We start from the raw sequence: 14,645 nt of genomic DNA, 5'->3' as shown, positions 1-14,645 counted from the left end.
TGGACCACACAGCCAGTGAATTGGGGCAGTCAGGAACCCAGGAGTTTCAGAAAGAAGCAGGGGTTTTGTGGGAAGACTCTGGCCTGGCTGGGGCAGGGGGCCAGGGGGCTGAAGGTGAACCGCAGGCTAGAATGTGTGTCTGAGGGTCTTGAATTCTGGGCTAGAGGTTGAGTCTCCCGAGGAGGGGAGCTGACTGTCTTCTGGGGCCTGTGCAAGGTTAAGAGTGAGAGGCATCCCTGATTCCTCTGGGTTGGGAGGGCTGGGCCCTGCCTGAGGATTACAGGGACACCCCCTGTGCGCATCCCCCCACCCTCTCCACCCCCTGCCTCACCTCTCACAGTGACGCCCACTGTGGCCTGGGGAGCACGCATCACAGGTGGGGTGGCCGTCTGTGTCCAGAAAACAAGTGTGGGCAGCCCTGAGTGTGGGGGCAGATTTCTAGTCAGGAACGCAGTGGCTCCTTCCTCTCCCCCGATCCTCCTTCAGGACCAGGGGAGAGGGGAGGGGAAGAACAGGCATGTGAACTCATATGTCCTGAGTGCCACTGCATGCCTGGCACTGTGCTAAGAGTTCCACATGCATAGCCTCATTCAACTCTCACACAAGGGGCTGAGGAGGGTGGACTACCCCATTTCACAGATGAGGCAGCTGAGGCCCTGAAAGTGAAGTGTATCTCACACCAAGTGACACTGAGGAGGCAGTAAGGCCAGGATTTAACCACTGCCTCTCAGAAGGGCCCTGGACGAAGGGGGTGTGGGAAGGGGTGGTAGACATTTCAGGGAAGGGCAGGTGCAGGCAGGGACTGGACGCACTGGCCGGCAGCAGGGTCTCCGTAGCAGGGGCACAGCTGGCAGTCCTGTGGTGTCCCCCGCTGGGCGTCCCCGTAGTATCCTGGCTGGCACTGCTCACACCGAGGGCCCTCTGTGTGATGCTGGCAGCCCTGGAGGAGCAGGATGTGAGTTGAGGCTGGGCCTCCAGAGGCCACAGATTGCTGGGGTGGGCGGAAGGAGGGCGGGACTCACCTGGCAGGCACCTGTTTCGGGCTCGCAGGCCTCTGAGTGGCCATGGCAGCTGCAGCGTTCGCAGGTACCCAGGTAGAGGCCACTGGGCGTGCGTGTGTAGCCTGTGTCACAGTCCTGGGGGCAGAAAGATGGCAGTGGGAGGGCCTTCCGAACACGGCCCATTCAGGTAGGGGCACTGGATGGCCAGGGCTGGGGAGGTGTGGAGGGCTCATGGAGAAGGAGCGGGAAGCACCATGGAGGGGGCTGGCTGGGCTGGCGTGGGGCCCAGGACTCACCTGGCAGGACGGCCCACGGTACCCGGGTGGGCAGGAGCACTGTTCCACTTCCAGCGCAGGGTCCTGGCCGGTTTCCTCGGGCACAGCCACGTCCATGCTGATGCCAGAGACCCTGGGCGTGACAAGACCCAGCATGAATAGGAGTGCTGGCTCTGTGCCAGGCACGCCTGGAGTCCTCCACTGGCAGGGTCTTATTAGTCCTCCCGACAGCCCTGTCACAGTGCTGCTGGGGCCCTGTCCAGATCTCCAGGGGCTGCGAGGACCGTGGCAAACAGCTGTTACCTGCAACTTACTCCAAATCATCACCCTTCCTCACCTGGAGAGGTTATACCACCCCGTTCCCCTGGGGTCCCCAATGACAGGCTGATACAGGCTACAAGAGCCCACGGGCCTGAAAGAACGATCACTCTCCGGCGAATGACTCGCCAGAGCTCCCTGTGGGCTGAGGCTGGGGCTAGACTTGACCTGAAACCACATCCCTGCATGGCCCCTCCCCCCTCCTGCATCCCTCTCCTTGTGAATCACATGCACCCCAATCCCCGTCTCAGGCTTCTTTCTAGGGAGCCTGGCCCCAGACCAGCCTGTATGGGAGACATTGTTAAGACTCTCCGTTTTACAGACAGAGAAAGTGAGGCACAAAAGGGTCACACAGTCTGTAAGTGGCTGTGCCGTACTGCACCGCTTAGATGGAGCCCCCTCCCCAAGCCCATGCTGGTCCTCCTGCCCCGGCTCCAGACACCTGCTCTCAGCGGGCTGCTGGGCGTAGGATGCTCGGATCAGGAGGGTGTCGATGCCTGCCAGTGCCATCAGCAGGTGCTCCCGTGTGGCTGGCTGCCCATCGGGCCGCTGCCATGCTTGCTGCCAAGGAAAGGACACATGTGCTCAGCCCCTGATGTACTGGAGTATTGAATGCCGGAGAGGCAGGAGCAAGGGCCTGCCCGCACCCCTACCCCCAGGGGACAGTATTGCTCACCTCCCGGAAAGGCACAGTGAAGGTGCTGGGCTGGCCGGGGCTGGGCTCCTGGGCCACATGGTGCTCTAGGATGATGTTGTTACCTTGCAGCACCACCAACGGCTGCCCGTGCAGGGGTGTGGAGCCCGGCTGGGACCGCTGGGTCACTGTGAAGCGCAGCTCTCCTCCATAGGAGGTCACCTGGGACCAGGGTTAGACAGGAGCTTAGCGGAGGCCTGAATTCGGGCCCTGTCACTGCTCCAGCCACCTTTTCCATGCAGTGTATCTCACTATTCTCCCAAGGCACCACGACCCTCCTGCCTCCAAGCCTTTGCCTGTGCTGTTCCTGCTGCCTGGAGTTTCCTTTGCCTTTCCACCCACTACCCACCTTGTCCCCCAGGAAGCGTGAAGGGAGGCTCCAGAAGTAGGGTCCAGATAAGAGTCTGTGGAAGGAGGAGAATCCCAGTTCCCCGGGCGTGGGGGAGAAGATGCCCTCGTTGGTGGTGTGGGTGCTTGCGGCGTTGGTCAGGCTGAAGTGACCAGGCTCCTCAGAGGCCCCATGCACCTGGGAGGAGGAGAAAGGGCTGGGATGGGGGCTGTGGCCTGGGACTGGCGCTTGGTCCATCCGGCCCAGGGCTTGGCGGTCCTGCCCGCCCACCTTGCAGAGGTACCTGGGCACGGCTCCATGAAGAGCTGGTGCAGTGACGACTGACACCCATGCAGAAGCACTTGAGGCAGCCATCGGGGTTTCGGGTACTCAGGTGGAAAGAGCCGTCAGCACATTCATTGCACAAGCGCCCCACCACATTGTTCTGCAGGCACAGAGTTGGAGCTGAAGGACAGCCCACGGGAGAGGCTGCCTGGAGCCTGGCCGAATCCACCCTCAGTCCAGATAAGAACCCAAGACCCAGGGGAGCCACTGAAAGAGCACATGTGGCTGGGCGCGGTGGCTCACGCCTGTAATCCCAGCACTTTGGGAGGCCAAGGCGGGTGGATCACCTCAGGTCAGGAGTTCAAGATGAGCCTGGCCAACATGGCAAAACCCCGTCTCTATTAAAAATACAAAAATTAGCCTGGCGTGGTGGCACACAGCTGTAATCCCAGCTACTCAGGAGGCTGAGGAAGGAGAATTGTTTGAATCCGGGAGGTGGAGGTTGCAGTGAGCCGAGATCGCACCACTGCACTCCAGCCTACGCGATGGGAGCGAGACTCCATCTCAAAAAAAAAAAAAAAAAAAAAAAAAAAGAAAAGAAAAGAAAGAGCACATGTATGAGGCGTCATTGCCATCTGAATAGTAATTCCCACTTAACAAGCACTTAGGCAAGCATTTTTCCCTTTTCTCTTTGGCTGCCAGGGGGTTCACCAATAAATTTAGACTTGAAATACAGCGACTTGATTGAAATAATTTCTGCTTCTATTTATGGAGTGTTTCACGCACTGTTCTGCTTTCCATTGGACATCACCTCATTTAACTCCCCTAAGGACCTTGAGAGGTAGGTGATACCTTCATCCTTCACATGAGGAAACAGAGGCTCAAGGATGTGAAATGACTTGCACAAAGTTACTCAGCTTGCCCATCCACTCTGGGATTTAAGACCAGGAGTGCCTGACTCCAGAATCCATCCATTCTTTTTTACACCGACACTTGATACTCACATTTTTTTTTTTTTTTTTTTGAGACGGAGTTTCAGTCTTGTTGCCCACAATGGAGTACAGTGGTGCGGTCTCAGCTCACTGCAACCCTGCTTCCCAGGTTCAAGTGATTCTCCTGCCTCAGCCTCCTGAGTAGCTGGGATTATAGGCGCCCGCCACCACGCCTGGCTAATTTTCGTATTTTTAGTAGAGATGGGGTTTCACCAGGTTGGCCAGGCTGGTCTTGAACTCCTGACCTCAAGTGATCCACCCACCTCAGCCTCCCAAAGTGCTGGGATTACAGGCGTGAGCCACTGCGCCCGGCCAATGCTCCCATTCTTAACGTAAGTGACCTCCCTTCTCTGAGCCTCCATTTCCTCATTCACAAATTGGGGACACTAATATCTATATCATTGTATCAATGTGACAATGGACAAAGTATGGCAAAAGCAAAGGTACAATGCAGATACAAAGGCTGCATAAAGAATGACTGGGACTTGAACTGTGGTCACCTGACTCCCTAACCAGTGCTCCTTCCCAACGCCAGGCCACCTGTCCTGGTACGGAAGGCCGGTCGGCCAGGTCCACCAGCCTCTGACTGGGTTACCACCCACTGGCCAAGGATCTATGGAGACGACGGAGCTTCCTTCTTCCTCCTCCCAGCTGTGGTGCTGGGCCCAAGGCCCCTGGGTGGGTGGCAGATGGCATGCGTACCTTACAGCGGCAGGCCTCCCCGGAGGTCCCCATGCTGCCACGCTCGTCACAGCGCACAATCTCCTGGTCTGGGACACAAAACGAGTGTTGGCAGGGCAGGTGGGAATGGGATATACGTGGTCCAGGCAGATAGAGGAACAGTGGCTCCCCAAGGTTCATGAGCTGGGGCAGGGAGGGAGGGTGCCTGGTGTGCAGCCCAGGTTGGGTTGGGAGGTGGGTGTCAGGGGATGGTGGCAGCCATACTCACTGACGGGCCTGCACTTCCCGCCGGGCTGGATGGGGTTGCCCTCGTATCCGGGGGCACAGCTAGGGGAGAGAGGGGGCCGCCATCAGCACTTCCATGACCCCACCCAGGAGCCCCCTTCCTGCAGCCCCCAAGGCTCTCCCTCACCTCTCACAGCGGCGGCCAGTGTAGCCTGGGGCACAGGCGTCACATGTGGCTTGGCCATCCGTGTCCAGGAAGCAAGTGTCTGAGAATCTGTAGGTATCAAGTGGACAGGGCATGGGGCAGGGCTGGGGTCAGGCTTTCTCCTCCCACCCTGGGAAATGACTGCTGTCTACACAGACACAGTGTGCCATGAGGCATGACGCCATCTCCCTGCCCGGCAGCCTCACAGCAACTGTAGGAAGTCAGGGGGCCCATTATACAGAAAAGGAAACAGAGGCCTAGAGAGGCCAAGGAGCATGGGATAACTTAGTGATCAGGTAGAGATCTGAATCCAAGTCTCCCGCCTCCCTGCCCAGAATATTCTCTGGCCTGTTGCACTGTCCCCGGCCAAACCCCCCGACCCTGAGCTGGGGCTGACCTGCGGGAGGCATCGATGTATGGGCAAGGGCAGGGCCGGCAGGCAGTGGCCGTGGCCTTCATGGCGTCCCCAAAGAAGCCAGCCTTGCACTTGTTGCACTGTGGCCCCTCTGTGTTGTGCTGGCAATTCTAGAAGAAGGAGGAGGGTATGGCTCAACTTCTAGAGCAGAACTGGGCCAGATGCTGTGGGGGACCTTGGAGGCTGTCTAGCTCAGCCTCCCCATCACGCTGGAGGCACAGCTTTGCAGACAGGGGAGCATCAACTGCAACCACTTATAGATGATGGAGAGCTCATCATCTTACACGGCAGCCTGTCCCATAGATGGTTCCAAATGCCTGCTTTTTGTTGACCTAAACCTGCCACCCTCTTCCAATCTGCACCCACTGGCCAGTTCTGCTCTCCAGAGTCTGTTTCTTCTACCCGACACCTTTGCAGGGATTTGGAGATGACAATGCTGCCCTGCTTGAGCCTTTTCTTCTGTCAGCTCCACAATCCCAGCTCTCGGCACTATTCCTAAGAAATAAGGTACCACCCCAAGGGCTCTTCCCCCTAGAGTTGCCCTCTGCAGGCCATGCTTCTTCATTTGGCACTCTCCAGGATTAGTCTGATGAGGGTGGAGAGGAGGGCCAACACCTCCCTTGTCTGGATGCTATATCTCTGGGTTGTTTTTTTTTTCTGAGACTGAGTCTTGCTCTGTTGCCCAGGCTGGAGTGCAGTGGCACGGTCTTGGCCTACTGTAACCTCCACCTCCCGGGTTCAAGCGATTTTCCTGCCTCAGCCTCCTGAGTAGCTGGGATTACAGGCGTATGCCACCACGCCTGGCTAATTTTTGTATTTTTAGTAGAAATGGGGTTTCACCATGTTGGCCAGGCTGGTCTCAAACTCCTGACCTCAAGTGATCCACCCATCTAGGCTTCCCAAAGTGCTGGGATTACAGGCATGAGCCACCGTGCCTGACCTATATTTCTGTTATTGCATCCAGAGGTCATGATAGTTCATCTGGCAGTCATGACAGTCATTCTGGAGGCTTGTGCTGAGCTCATGAACACAGGGAGTCTCACGCCTTGTCCCTGCTCCTATTTTAGTGTTCAAGTGTCTGCTGGCACTACTCACCAGGCAGTGGCCATACACAGGGTCACAGGAGCTGGCATGGCCATTGCAATTGCAACCAGAGCAGGTGCCCAGGTAGGGCCCACCAGGCACCCGAGTGAAGTGGGCATCACAGCTCTCGCAGGACAAGCCAGAATAGCCAATGGGGCATCTGTGGGGACAGGACCAAAAGAGTCGCTGCAAGGACGGTGAGGCCCTGCCGTTTCTCCTCTATCCTTGCTAGGGTCTCTGTGGTTCCCAGCCCTGCCGGCTCAGGCACCTGCACTCCTCCACACTGTGGGCACGGCCATGGCTGGTGGCATGGGTGACGGTGGTATCCATGGCGATGTCGCTAAGTCCCACACTGGCCATCTTGGTGTTGTACACGGTCTGGATGAGCACGGCCTCCAGGCTCTGCAGCACCTGCAGCAGCTCCACGCGCTGCACCGGCCGGCCAGACTCATGGACCCAGTGCTCCTGGGTATGGGTGAAGGTGGCAGGGGTCACACATCAGCGCCTACCCAGCCTAAATCCCCCTTTGCTCCCAGCCCTAAGGGCTCAGGCGCCACCCACCTCAGAGAACTGGACCTGGCGCTGGTTCAGAGCACCAGGTTGGGTGGGTGTGTGGCCTCGGGAGAGGAGGCGGTACCCGGCACCCACGAGGACCACGTCCGGCCGCTGCACTGGCTCCAGCATGCCACGGGCCAACTCGTAGCGCACGTTGTAACGCAGGGAGCCGCCATAGGAGTCCACCTGGCACAACAGGGTGGATCAGCACGGGCAGCTGTGGTCACACTTGACACCTCGTGCCTATGAGGTGCCTATAGTCTTCCAGCTCCTCCCTCACTCTGCCTACCTGAGACTTACTGTGTGCCAGGCACTGAGCTAGGCACAGGGAAACCGAAATGGGCGAGACTCAGGCCCTGACTCTAGGGTGTTTGGTCCATGGCAGGGTGTGGAATCATGCAGTGCACAGGGTACCCAGGGAAGCCAGTGTGGAGGCACAGAACCCAGCCCAGGCGTGGGGGAGCGGTCAGGGAGGGCTCCTGGGAGGAGGGGAGGCCAGCTCTTCTTCCCAAGCCAACAGTGCCGGGGAGAGGTCCTGCCCTGAATGGATGAGCCGCTGCCACAGGGGGCTGCATTGGGGCATGGTAACACCTTTCCCTCCAAGTCTGCCTTGTTGTCCACCAACTGCAGAGGGAGCAGAGCCCATAGGAATTCTTTCCCCACCCAGGGTGGCAGCCCAGGCCCCTCACCTTGTTGCCCAGGAACTGTTCAGGCAGAGCCCAGAAGGAGTCGTGGACGAGGAAGCGGCGGGACAGGTCGACTAGCTGGAACTCGTGCAGGGATGGGTCGATCTGCAGCTGCGTGGAGGAGAGGGGTGGCATGCCGGGCTGCGCAGGCATTGTCACATTCACGCCTGTGGGTGGCAAGGGGGAGGCTGAGGGCTGCAGCCTGGGCCTGCCTGATACACCCATCTTGAGGGGCAGCAATCCAGAAAGGTGGGAAAGTTCTAGTGGAAATTTGATTTCGAGAAAACTTTGATCTCTCTTCCAAAGTGAAGAAAATGCAGTTTTTGGCCGGGTGTGGTGGCTCACGCCTATAATGCCAGCACTTTGAGAGGCTGAGGTGGGCAGATCGCTTGAGGCCAGGAGTTCATGACCAGCCTTCCCAACATGGTGAAATCTCGTCTCTACTAAAAATAAAAAAATTAGACAGGCATGGTGGTGCACGCCTGTAGTCCCAGCTATTCAGGAGGCTGAGACAGCAGAATCACTTGAACCCGGGAGGCGGAGGCTGCAGCGAGCTGAGATCACACCAGTGTACTCCAGCCTGGGCGACAGAGCAAGACTCTGTCTCAAAAAAAAAAAAAAAAGAAAAAGAAAAAGAAAATGCAGTTTTTTTCCTCCTTCCCAAATACTGGAGCAGCATTTCTCAAAGCATGCTCTGGGAAAGTCAATGCCATGGAATGATAGCTGGGAACCATTTGGGAACCACAGGGTAAAGAAAGGACAAGGGGATTCTTTGCAGCCAGACTTCTCAGGGCCTTTCTTGCTAAGAGACCCACAGACTTTCAGGGCTGGAACAACCCTGCAGGCAGGAGAGCTACACAGGGCTGAGGAACAGGAGACCAAGTCCAGGTGTGTTGTAAGCCTGGGCAAGGGCCTCAGTTTCCTTATCTGTAAGATGGTGCTTAAAGTAGCCTGCCTCCTAGAGGTATAAGCTAAAATGAGCACATTGATATAAAATGGCTAGCTCTTATTGTTGCTGTTGTTATGACGGGTCGTCCAGTCCAACCCTCTCCTATGTACACACACACACACACACACACACACACACACACACACACACAGAGTCACCCTACATGGGAATTCCCTTGACAGCATCCTCCCAGATCTCTAGGACAGCTCCATCCTAGAGAACTTTCGGTGGAGTGAAAATATCCTGTACCTACACTCTTCATTACGGTAGCTGTTAGGTTGGTGAAAAAGTAATTGCTGGTTTGGTTTTGCCATTAAAAGTAATGGTACCAGCAACATGTGGCCACTGAGCACTGGAGACATGTCTAGTGCTGCTCAGGAATGAATCATTGTATTTCAATTTAAAGAGCCACACATGGCCAGTGACTGCCACATTGGATGGTGCAGCCGTTATGGATGGAGAGCGTACAACCTCCAAAGGCCGTCCCTCCCGGCTCTGGACAACTTTGACTCTTAGCACGTTCTTCCTTACACAGAGTCCACATCTGTCTGCCAATAGCTTCTCCCCCTCATCCTGAATTAACCCCCTGCAACCACAGGGGAATCCAGCTCCTCACCCGCAGAATGACCGAGCACAGCCCTGGGTCTAGGTTACTCAATCCTCTTTCCTCCCTGCCTTCCAGGGATGTCTTCAGGCCTCCTCCCTCCTGGTCACCATCCACACACAGGCCACCTGCTCACCCTGGAATTCCCACCACTCCCTCCCCTGGACCACCCAGATTCCAATCAGACAGCCCTGGGTTCAGCTCCCCCTCTAAACTGCTGTGTGAACCCAGGGAAGCCCCACAACCTCTCAGAGCCCTGGGGCTCTCATCTTAAAACTGTGAAATCAGCCCTGACCTTGCAAGGGTTATTGGCAGTTCGTTGACTGTCACGTCAAGCCACAGGGCCAACTGCCTGCTCACCAAATGGTGGCCACGGCCATTAGCATTGTAAATATACTGGGGGACAACTTTGGGAAGTAACTAAGTTTTGTTTTGTTTTTAGGGATGGGGTCTCACTCTGTTGTCCAGGCTGGAGTGCAATGGTGTGATCATAGCTCACTGCAGCCTCAACCTCCTAGGCTCAACCGATCCTCCTGCCTCAGCCTCTCAAGTAGCTGGGACTACAGGTGCAAGCCACCACGCCTGGCTAGATTTTTTGTTTTTAATTATTTGTAGAGATGGGGTCTCTCTATGTTACCCAGGCTGGTCTTGAACTCCTGGCCACAAGCAATCCTCCCTCCCCAGCCTCCCAAAGTACTTGGATTACAGGCATAAGCCACCATGCCTGGCCAGGTAACTAAGTTTTATACAAGTCATTTTTAGGTTCCTCAACCAACAAAAGGGCATAAAATGTGTTGAGTGCTTTGGAGCTAACTCTCTACATGCATTTAATCCTCTGCAACGAAGAAGTGAGACTCAGCAGGGTGAGGGCTGCTTGATGCCAGGTGGGAAACGACAGAGCTGGGACCTGAGCCCCAGTCCAGGCAGTGCCTGGGCTCATGCCCTCAGCCATCCTGCCATTCTGCCTCTCAGTGCCAGAAAGAACTGAGTCCAGCTGCCTGCCTCTATCTTTGGGAAAATAGGACCAGGGAAGCCAAGAGACTTGCCCAAAGACACAGCGGCAGTAAGTGGTGTAGCTGGAGGCCACCCTCAGGCCAAGGAGATGCCAAAGCCTGGGCTCCTATAATCTGGGTACACTGGCACCTCTGTCTCTCAGAATGAGGACAATGACTGTGACATTAGCAAATACCTCCTGGGTGCTGAAAATGCGCTGAGCACAATTCTGAGAGGCTTACATACGTGACTCCACTAAGTCCTTACCAACCCCTAGGAGGCAGTTATTATTCCACCCCCCCCCCCGACTTTACAGATGACGAAACAGACACGAGATAGTGGGTAACTTGACCCAGGACACAGGTGGACAGCGTCCACGTCAGGATCTGAAGCAGGAAGCTGGCTCCAGGGCCCGTCCTTGCCATAACCTGAAGCAGGTAGGTAGCAAGGGGGGATTTGGCTCTTCCTAAACATCTTGGTTTTCCCCCCGAAATGCTTTTTTGACAGGGCTCAGTGTTTCTTCAGTGACTCACATTCCTTCCCGAAACCTGGCCCCCTCTGTCCGCATCTATCCTCTGTGCCCACTGGGTACAGAGGTACCCACCTCCCACCTCCCGCAGCGCTCACCCGCCCGCCAACGCACCCTTGAAGTCATCGGGTTGGTCAAAGCGCAGCCTGATCTGGTCCCAGAAGCGGTGGGTGCTCTGGCACACGCTGGTGATGCCAAAGCAGAAGCAGGGCAGGCAGGCGGCGCTGTGCTCCAGGTAGAAGTGGCCGTCAGGGCAGGGGCCTGCTGGGCGGCATGGGCGGGGGCTGCAGCCGGCTGTGGTGGGCAGCCCAGCTCCGCCCCCACACCCGGTGACACCTGCCCTCCAGCAGTACCTCGTTGTGGGACGAGCTCAAGGACACCGTCAGGAATGCCAAACACCATGCCCCGGGCGTTCATGGCCTCACAGGTGTAGGCACCCTGGTCTGACTCCTTCACATCACGGATGATCAGTGTGCCACGGCCACCCTCGCTGGTCACTGTCACCCTGGTGAGCCCCAAGACAAGTGGTGGGATCTGGCCTAGGGCTCTGGACCAGCTGCCCCTCATTCCCACCCCACCACCTGGGCCCAGAGCCGCACCTGGGATGAGAGGGGATGTGGCCCCAGTTGAGCCTCCAATTGATGATGGGGGTGGGGACGCCAATGGCCACGCAGGTGAAGGTCACTGTCTGGCCCCGGGAAGCCTGGATGGACTCCCGGGGAGGTGTCACCACCTGGGGGGGCACTGAGGAGACCAGGGCAGGAGTGAGGGGTCGGGGGCAAAGGAAGGAGGAGCGGAAGGAGGGCTCCGAGGGGCTAGGAGGGAGAAGAGTGGAGGCTGAGGCTGTGGACAGAACCCCTAGAACCCAGCCCAGGGCCCGCATCTCGACCCCAGCTCCCTGCTCACTGCAGCCAAACTCGTCACTCCGGTCAGGACAGTCACTCTCCTCGTCACAGTGGAAGCTGGCTGGGATGCACATGTTGGTAGAGACGCATCGGAACTGTGTGGGCCCGCACACTTCCTCAGGACGCTTGGTGGCTGGGGACAAAGCCAGGTGGTTCCCAATAGCCCACCCCGTCCATCCTTCCTGGGCATCCCCAGGGCCACTCTCTCATCTTGCCCACATAACCCACAGTGGCCCTCGCCATGCCTAGCCCCTGCTGCACAACACTGTCCAACTCACAGCCAGCATGATGTGGCCACCAGCTGTCATCGAACCACTCATCACATTACCCGGCCCCCACCCCTCACTCCACCTGCATTCCCCATGCCAGTTATGGCTGGCACATCACTGTCACAACCACAGCGTCACCCAGCCACGCTCAGAGGCACAGAAGCGCTATCTTGCTCACATGGACAAGACCCATGTCAAAGGCACAACCAGTGGGGCTGACATCTCTGGGCGCCAGCAATGCCCCGCCCACCCTTCTCTACCAGAACGCCTGGCACAGTGTGGTCCCCTGAGGGGCTCGACGGTCTGTGCTCCCACTGACAGGCCCTCTATGGAGTGGCCAGAGGCTGGAAGTGGCCCGGGACAAGGGCTGGGCCCTGCTAGGCCACTCTAGTGGCTGGTGACCAATGTTCTTCCTCAGGGAGATGGAGCTTGAGAGAGACACAGACAGGGACAGAGAAGTCACAGCCATGCAGGAGCGGAAGCCGCGCATCCACAGAGCAGGTGCGAGAGGAGACCAGGAGGTAGCCGTGGGTGCAGCTCAGGCGCTTCTGTTCCCCACACTCTCAGGAGCCCATGAGGCCATTCAGCTTTCATGTTCTCTGTTTCTGTGCTGTCCACAAGGACCTGTCCTTCCTTTGACTTCCCCAGGAGAGGCCCCTGAGAAGGGCCTTCCAACTAAAGCCCCCAATTACTTTATCTCTCCCAAGGGGCTGGTGCTATCAGGCAAGCTTAGAGCCACAGAAAGGCGTTCTCAAACTCCGCCAGTCTGTGGCATGATGCAGCCTCTCCCCAGGGCTTGCTGTGGAGTGGGCAGGGGAAGGAAGGCAAGGAGAAGCTGGACAAGCTCATAGCAGGAACATGGACACGTGCCCAGACACACCACCCAGGACCACAGAGAAGAGCCTGAAGATTATCCTTAATCTTGCACTAACAAGCATCAGGCTTCTCGCGGGACAGGACATACAGGATACCACCTGATGTGGTCGCTGCCTCTCCAGCCTCCCCCTCCTATTTAACTGTCAGGATGCCCGTAATGTCCACGACTGGAAAAGATGGATACCACAAGGGTGGGGAAGTGGGAGGCTGGAAGGATGGATGGGAGGGAAGAAGGATGACAGATGGATGGGTGGATAGATGGATGAAGGACTGGGTGGATGGATAATGGGTGTATACGTGGGTGCATGGGTGGCTGGGGAGTTGGACAGATGGATGGGTAAGGCTCTGACTTGCATACATACACCAAGGACCCATCACCAAGGGACTTTGGCACATAGAACCGTCCTAGCCATTCATCCGACCCACATACAAAACAAAGAGAAGCTTCATGGTAACAAAAATAAAGGAAAGAAATGACGAGACACGAACCACAGGCAGGCTAACCACACAGCTTCACCAAAGGCCAGCTCAGGGCCAAGGGGCCTTACGGCTCTGGTTAGAGATAAACCTTGGGGTGTGTCTCCAGGGCCTTCCGCACTCAGCCAGGGAGAGCAAACAAACAGGCTTGGGGGACTGGGGAGGGGGGAAAGCGGAGGGGCAGGGTAGGGGCGGGGCAGGAGTGGAAGGCGGGGCAGGAGCAAGTGGCCTGGGCAGGGCAGGGGGGCCTCAGCTGGACCCTCGGATACTCACGGCAGTTGGCTTCATCAGTTCGGTCCTCACAGTCAAAGTCACCATCGCAGCGCCACAGCTTGAGGGCACAATGTCCATTCCCGCAGGGGAACTCGTTGGGCTCACAGGGTGGCGGGGGGCCTAGGAGACCGGGCAGGGGTCAGCAGCATCCTCCTGGGCCAGCTTCCTGCTCCCCTCACCCACCTGCACCCCTGCCGGTGCGCACCACAGTCTAGCTCATCGCTGCCGTCCTCGCAGTCCTCCTGTCCGTCGCAGAGGTAGTCTCTGGGGATGCAGTGCCCACTACGGCATGCGGCCTCCTGGGGCCCACAGGGCAGGGGCCTGACGGAACCGGGAAGCAGGGGCTGAGGAGCGTGGGTGACTGGTGGCTGTCGCATGATGGTTGTCTCTGGCTGGGGCGGTAAAGGTGTCGTCTCCACGAGGAGAGAGAATGTGGGGCTGATGCCCAGGACTGGCTCCTCTGTGGATAGATTCCGCTTGGCATTTGGCAGAAGCAGATGGCTCCTCACCTGCTCCTTGTCCCCAACCCTCCCCAGGCCCACCCTGTACTCCCCAACACCACTTCCTGCCACCCCCTGCCTGGCTCTGTCGTCACCCTTCCTATGCCCCCATCCTCTGCCTGCACCAAACCCTCATAGTCCTTGATGGGCTCCAAGACCCAGGTGTAGGACCCTGGCCCTCCCCTGGCACCCAAACCACTCGTGGCCCCGGACATCCCCTCACCACAATTGAGCTCATCAGACATGTCCCTGCAGTCGGGCCGCCGGTCACAGCGATACTCCAGGGCCACACACTCATTGTAGCTGTGGCAGGCAAACTCGGCCTCCGTGCAGGCTCTTGGGAACTGGGGCACTGCAGGTGGAAGGAAGCAGACTGGAGTCAGAGGCGGCAGGAGGGAAGTGCGGGAAGCTGTAGGTGCTGTGTGGCTGGAGTGGGCTTCAGGGCCCTGTGTCAGGCAGCTCGGTTTCTGGCAGGCACAACGAGGGCAAGCAGCACATACTAGACACATCCACAGCACACGTGGGGC

General features: G+C 57.6%; 1 protein-coding gene across 7 annotated transcripts in view; it reads right to left on the bottom strand.

Moving 5' to 3' along the window:
* HSPG2 (heparan sulfate proteoglycan 2) overlaps nucleotides 1-14,645 on the bottom strand; it is a 114,977-nt gene that overhangs the window by 51,261 nt on the left and 49,071 nt on the right. For 4 of the 7 annotated variants that reach the window (XM_063594162.1, XM_034957737.3, XM_063594156.1 and 1 more), the window contains 23 exons: nucleotides 14,342-14,470; nucleotides 13,824-14,078; nucleotides 13,619-13,738; nucleotides 11,725-11,856; nucleotides 11,418-11,562; nucleotides 11,172-11,323; nucleotides 10,933-11,082; nucleotides 7,747-7,910; nucleotides 7,064-7,243; nucleotides 6,771-6,967; nucleotides 6,515-6,662; nucleotides 5,402-5,529; nucleotides 4,987-5,073; nucleotides 4,843-4,901; nucleotides 4,596-4,663; nucleotides 2,921-3,061; nucleotides 2,638-2,814; nucleotides 2,271-2,450; nucleotides 2,037-2,155; nucleotides 1,298-1,409; nucleotides 1,023-1,136; nucleotides 813-940; nucleotides 332-418 (listed from right to left, as the gene is read on the bottom strand). In XM_063594162.1, coding sequence (XP_063450232.1) covers nucleotides 332-418; nucleotides 813-940; nucleotides 1,023-1,136; nucleotides 1,298-1,409; nucleotides 2,037-2,155; nucleotides 2,271-2,450; nucleotides 2,638-2,814; nucleotides 2,921-3,061; nucleotides 4,596-4,663; nucleotides 4,843-4,901; nucleotides 4,987-5,073; nucleotides 5,402-5,529; nucleotides 6,515-6,662; nucleotides 6,771-6,967; nucleotides 7,064-7,243; nucleotides 7,747-7,910; nucleotides 10,933-11,082; nucleotides 11,172-11,323; nucleotides 11,418-11,562; nucleotides 11,725-11,856; nucleotides 13,619-13,738; nucleotides 13,824-14,078; nucleotides 14,342-14,470 — 3,172 coding nt within the window. The remainder of the gene's footprint in view (nucleotides 1-331; nucleotides 419-812; nucleotides 941-1,022; nucleotides 1,137-1,297; nucleotides 1,410-2,036; nucleotides 2,156-2,270; nucleotides 2,451-2,637; nucleotides 2,815-2,920; nucleotides 3,062-4,595; nucleotides 4,664-4,842; nucleotides 4,902-4,986; nucleotides 5,074-5,401; nucleotides 5,530-6,514; nucleotides 6,663-6,770; nucleotides 6,968-7,063; nucleotides 7,244-7,746; nucleotides 7,911-10,932; nucleotides 11,083-11,171; nucleotides 11,324-11,417; nucleotides 11,563-11,724; nucleotides 11,857-13,618; nucleotides 13,739-13,823; nucleotides 14,079-14,341; nucleotides 14,471-14,645) is intronic. The other 3 variants (XM_034957742.3, XM_063594166.1, XM_055096835.2) reach the window with 1 other exon arrangement.

Source organism: Pan paniscus, chromosome 1 (genome assembly GCF_029289425.2).
Source record: "Pan paniscus chromosome 1, NHGRI_mPanPan1-v2.0_pri, whole genome shotgun sequence".
NCBI classification, from domain to species: Eukaryota; Metazoa; Chordata; class Mammalia; order Primates; family Hominidae; genus Pan; species Pan paniscus.
This window is presented reverse-complemented; position numbering and strand designations above follow the sequence as displayed.